This window comes from Apus apus, chromosome 2, assembly GCF_020740795.1.
Source record: "Apus apus isolate bApuApu2 chromosome 2, bApuApu2.pri.cur, whole genome shotgun sequence".
Lineage (NCBI taxonomy): Eukaryota > Metazoa > Chordata > Aves > Apodiformes > Apodidae > Apus > Apus apus.
In genome coordinates, this window is record NC_067283.1 from 123,286,637 (window position 1) to 123,292,636 (window position 6,000).

At 41.6% G+C, this 6,000-nt stretch overlaps 1 protein-coding gene across 4 annotated transcripts in view; it reads right to left on the reverse strand.

Moving 5' to 3' along the window:
• EYA1 (EYA transcriptional coactivator and phosphatase 1) overlaps nucleotides 1–5,642 on the reverse strand; it is a 147,654-nt gene extending 142,012 nt beyond the window's left edge. For 3 of the 4 annotated variants that reach the window (XM_051611626.1, XM_051611624.1, XM_051611625.1), the window contains exon 1: nucleotides 5,145–5,642. In XM_051611626.1, coding sequence (XP_051467586.1) covers nucleotides 5,145–5,177 — 33 coding nt within the window. In that variant the 5' untranslated portion in view covers nucleotides 5,178–5,642. The remainder of the gene's footprint in view (nucleotides 1–5,144) is intronic. The other variant, XM_051611623.1, reaches the window with a different exon arrangement.
• Nucleotides 5,643–6,000: the final 358 nt, after the last annotated feature.

The following is a 6,000-nucleotide window of genomic DNA, read 5'->3' on the forward strand; positions in this document are numbered from 1 at the left end:
AAAATACATCAGCTAGTTCTGGCTGTTCATGATTTTTGACACTTACCAAGTGTTGTAAGTGGGTTTTGTGCTTTATGTTTCCAATATGCTACTAATACCAGATACAGAGGGGAAGAGGAGTGGGAAGGGTGCAGGCGATTACATTTTATAGGCTCAGTTACAGACTGCAATTGCATGGTGCTTGTTGGTTATTGCCTCGCAGAGCTTTCCCAGAGGAAGTGTGTTACACATTTCTTCACAATAGGAAAGGAAAGCAGAAGAGAGCACAGTGCTGTGCTAGCCTTTGAGAGAAACTGAGGTAGCATCAATGCCATGATTTTCACAGGTGACGATGCTGTGAGTTTTCAAACAAAGATAAAATACTTCTACCTTCACTCATTTGCCTCATTGATTTTGCTCCCCAAAGTGACAAACAGGTCACAGCAAACTTGCCATTGATGGTGGTATTGAAACCCAGAGGTCAAGCCTGGCTGTCACTAGCCAGGCCTGCAAGCATGGCCATGCCACTACTGCAGCGATGGCCTCTGGAGCCACACCACCAAATCGCAGCTTGCCGCGATACAAAATGAACTTTCTAGCCCTTCTGGTAGTGAAGATAACCTTGAAAATGTGAAGAGAGTGTAATCTGATGCCTCAGTAAGACTGGAACGAGCTTGAAACAAAGACGGAGAGATGTGAACTGCCCCAGCCATCTCTGTCTGGGCCCCATGGACTCAGCATTTCTGTGGTCGTGGAGCCTGGCGTTTTTCCAAGATTCCACAGAATCTCGCATGTTTGCTGCAAAATTCATTATTTTGCTGCAGCCAGGTGCTGAATGTTTTTTGGTTTGGTTTTTCCACCATCCCCCACCCCCGCTTTTTGTTGCTGAAACCAGCTCCTTGCTCTGCATCTTGCCCTTAGCAGAGGTTTGAGGCGAATTTTCGGTGCAAGTGCCATTCCCCGCTACATGGCACAGGGTAAGAAGGAGCGCGGTGTCCGGTGATCAGCAGGGAAGAGAAAGAAGTTGGAAGTATGCAGCCAGGCTGCCCAGAGCACTGACCCAAAACTGAGGTTTGGGGGCTGTGGGGGGAATTGGAGAAGACTAACTGCTGAAGCAGACTACTAGCACCTCCTTTCTTGGCTCGTTGGGTACACACTGTTTGGATCTAACTTGACTGCTGAGGGCCTTAGAGTCTTTGCTCTGTTTTCCAGATGGGCAAAGTCCATCATCAAAAATACTCAATGCTGAAAAGTACTTCTTGGTGTATAATTTTGTAACAAGAATTTTCAACTGTGAGACTGGACAGGGTAAGAATGAAAAGTATTTTATGCTATATAACAACCTAACATTGCTACCAAAGAGAGGCTCATGGGGAAGAAATACCCTCCAAAATTCAGGGATAACCAAAAGTTAAAGCACATTGTTAAGGGCATTGTCCAAATGCTTCCTAAACACTGGCAGACTTGGTGCATCAATCACCATTCTAGAAAGCTTGTTCTAGCATTTGATCACCCATCCTCTTGATAAATAAATGCTTCCTAATATCCAGTCTAAACCTCCCCTGGTGCAGCTTTGAACCATTCCTGTGAGTCTTATTACCGGATTCCGGCGAGAGTAGCTCAGTACCTTCCTTTCTTCTTCCCTCCTCCACTCCAATGAAGTTGCCCCTCAGCCTCCTACTCTCCAAACTAGACAAGCCCAAAGTCCTCAGCTGCTCCTCACAGAACATTCCTTCCAGCCCTTTCACCAGCTTTGTTGCCTGCCTCTGGAGGCATTCAAGAACCTTCGCATCCTTCTGAAATTGTGGGGCCCAGAACGGAACACAATATCCCAGGTGAGGCGGCACCAATGCTGGATACAATGGGATGATCAAATATTTTTTACCAGCTGGTAACGCCATGTTTCATATACCCCAGGATGGGGTTTGCCCTTTTGGCTGCCAGGGCTCACAGCTGACTCATGTTGAGCCTGCTGGGACCAACACCCCCCAGATCCCTTTTTGCAGGGCTGCTCTCCTGCCACTCCTCTCCCCATTTATACTTGTACCCAGCTTTACACTGTCCTATGTGCAGCATCCAGCATATAGACTTTTCAAATTTAATCCTGTTAATCACTGCCCAATGCTCTTATCTATCTAGATCCCTCTGCAAGGCCTCCTGTCCCTCAAGAGAGTCAACAGCACCTCCCAGTTTATCCCTGAGATGTCTGCTTCACTGACAAATTGGTCTGAAATCAACAACCAATTTATTAACACAAAGATGCAAATTAGAATAACCCACATCTTACAAAGATTCAAGAATTCTTGTATTAGCTTGAAAAAACATGATTGAACATCTTTAATAGGTGCATATATCATTAGCAAACAAGCTTGAAGGCCTTTTTCGGGCTCAGAAAGAAAGAAACTGAACACTGGTGACTTTTCCAGGCAAGGTAATACATATATACCCTCTTGTCTAGAAAGCCTCAGATTTGTGTTATGCTTCTGCCTCAGGCACATTGTAAAAGAAAGGCAGGGCATATGTAGCATCCAAGTTTACAAGCACAAGTTTACACATCTGTTCATACAGAACACGAACCAAACACACGACAATACCATTAGGACCATTTCTCCAGGTGATGAAACTGTTGTTCAGATGCTAAAATCCCCCCTCAGCTGTATGAACATACTAGAGAGCAGAAGTTGGCCTACCAGGCCTATTATGGTATCCTCTATGTATGTTAACACTGATGGGCTGCATTCCCATGTGAAACACCAACCTCTTTCTCAACAGAGAAATCCGGGAAAAAAAAAAAAAAAGGCAAAGTACCTACCCCTCTACTCTCCTGTACTGTTGTCTGGTAAACTTTTTTTTTTTCATTTTCCTTTCCTTTCTTCTTCTCCTGATACTTCCCCCATTGTCCATCTAACTCTGCTTTTCTGAAACATTATATATCTTCAACTCTCACTTGCTGAATAAAGCTCCTCCCTTGCCCACGTGCACTTGAAATAAATTGCCTCCACAGCATGGTTTGCATTGGCCAGTTCAAAAATTAAAGTACATTTCAACTGGTGCGTGTCAGAAAGTTTTCTTCTTTTCCTATGGACAATGACCAGGTTTTAGCAGTCACTACATCTGTTTGGCACCTTAAATTCCAAACAGCTTTTGGTTTCTGTGTTGTAATTGTCGAGTGTTAATCTAGCCCTCACCATCTCTTTCTTTCTTTCTTGTATGCACACACACAGAGCAGAATAAACAAAACCAGTGTTCATGCCATATTCTTTATTTTCACTGAGCCTATTTTTCCTTTCAACGACTGCTTTTAAAAAACTCTGTGTTGGTCAACTGACTGATGGAACCACCACAGCCTATCTAATCAAGAATTAAATAAAGAGAGCACTAATTGCAGGACCTAATTCACCAGTTTACTCCCCCAAGTTTTAAACTTATCCACTGATACAGGAATCAGAAGAGTCCCACCCCACAGTGGCACTTCTGCCCTGTGTCACCTACCGCCGGGCTGTCCAGACCTCACCATTACAGAAGCCTGAGTGCTTGTTGATGCTGCAAGTGTACCCAGCAGTTACTGGTTTAGATTTTGATAATCCTGATAGCAACCATGACTACCATCCACTTGGGTAATGTGAAGGGAAATTCTGAGCAGATGAACCATTTAACAGGCTCTCTGGACTAAGTGGTGAAAAGAAGGAATGGAATTAATAACCCCAACAGGAGTGCTGGTGGTGCCAAGCCATGAATAAATATTTCCCTTAATACTCCTGTTAAGTGACAGTTACATTTGTCATTACACACAGCTCCAGAGTACAATTACCCAGCCCAAACCCACTGCAGCACATGAAGCTCAGGTTATGCTGGGCATACAGAAAAGCAGTATAGCCGTGGAAGCCACAGAAAATCCCAACAGCCTCAGGGAAAGGATTTTCATGCATAGAGGAAATCCTGATGCCAAAGAGAGCAAGGACTGGGCTTGGGTGGTGCTGAAAGCTCTGGGACTGCAACTGGAAAGAGGACCATCCCTGTTTAGCACCAGTCAGTAACCCTGGCCACTCCTTTCTCTCAGAGTTAATTGGTCCTTTTCACACATTGCTGTAGCAGCAATGGATAAATACTCCAATGTACACATAGAGACAGGCTGTGGAACAAATGAACATTGGAAAATAATCAAAGCCATATTGCTCCAGACAGTAAAAATCACACTAGGCAAGAAGTGTCACAAAAACACAAAACACGATAGGCTTATTATTTAGGTGGCTCAGTCCTTTCCTCTCTGTTGCTATGTAAAAAACTAACACAGGCATGAGGGTAACTGGCTATACAAGGGGAAGAGTGAGATGATACAGAGAACTGTCAAATGTAGAAAATAAGCAAACCACAAAAAATGTGAAAATTAATCAAATTTACTAAACAGTACTTTTGCAGTTCTTTTACAACAGGTAAAAATAAGGCAATTTCAATGTGCATCACTTTTGTTAAAACAGTCCAGAATAAAAACATTTATGTAGCATTCTGATGTTCACTGAGGGGCAAGAGTGATATCACAAACTAAACTAACAAATCCTAACACACACTAATCATTTGACTGTGCATAAAATACTGTTTTAAAACATTATTACCTATGTCTGATGGTTTTCAAAATTTCTTACTAGTGTCACTTTATAAACAGGCTTTTAAAAGAAACAACAATGCGGCTAAAGATTATTTTTTAGAAACAAACTTCGCCATCGTTCACAAGATTTTGCAGCTAGGAACTGCACCCACTCCTCCCAGAAGCAATATTTGCATATATTCTCACAGGCAAAGAGAAGTGATTTCAAATAACGGGATGAAAACTCTAACAGACTGAAATATCAACAATATAAATGCAGTAAGCTAAATATTTCTTAAATAAAGCAACAACCGTCATTTTATAATTTAAGTCATTGAAGACAAATATGTTTAAATCTATACTTCTTTTCTGTAGCTTTAGTATAAGCCTCCACCTCTCAATGAACTTCAGCATTCAGTGCTTCCAATCACTAAGAGTGCATGTAGCTTTCAAGCATACTATGTGCACATAGTTCTATGTGCAAACTTCCCAGCCACTTGGATGCAACAAAAATAATTACCAGTTTAAAAGCTTTTTTTTTTTTTTTTTTCCCCTCAGGACTGACAAGTTGTTTACTTACTGACTTCCCATTTATTCCCTGGGGGTCTTCCATTGAAGATTTCTTCTTCCAAATTATATACGGGCCATTAGTTCCCGTGAGGTTCAGTCAGTCCTAGTACACACACACACGCACCTGTGGAAAAGACAGCACCGCAGTGCCGTGTTAATTTGTTGGCACGAAATGAAGAGCTGATCTTTACATCTGTGACTTTCCATTCACTAGCAAGTATTCACAAGTTGGGAGCAGTTATCTTTGATGAACTGAATTGATCTTGAAAATAAATACATAGTCGAGCTGTTTATGGCAAATCCACACGAGCCAAAAGCAGGCAGCGAGAGCCCTGTTGTGCTCGCTGTCGGCAGACGAATAAAAGGCAGCCAGGAACTCTTCTACCGTTGCTATTTCTGTGCCAACAACACATCTTTTTTCTTCTTTTTTTTTTTTTCTTTTTTGTGGAGTACAGCCTCTCCCCGATATCTATCAATGTCAATTGTACTTTAATGCTAAGAGGAAATAATAACAAAGAAATATGATTGTAGATTGAGCCAGGATAAAAAAGAAAATCCACAAAGTTTTAAAAATGTTGCCCTCAAGCGAAGGATATTTTTATACTAAATCTCTTCAAGTTTACATTAGGTCACAGTCCTAGTCCTTCTAAATTAATAGTATGGGATGCTTTGTGTTCTCTCACCTTTGGAAATTGTGTTCTTTGATGTTAAAAATAACAGTGAAGCACTGAGATGAATTAACAGAGGCTTACCTCCCAAACAGACATCAATTAAAAATTTGGTTTCCTTACAGAGCCAATTTTTCTTTGGAATAAAATGATGTGACCTTCTTAAAATTTAGAATCAATCATCTGAATAATTCAAAC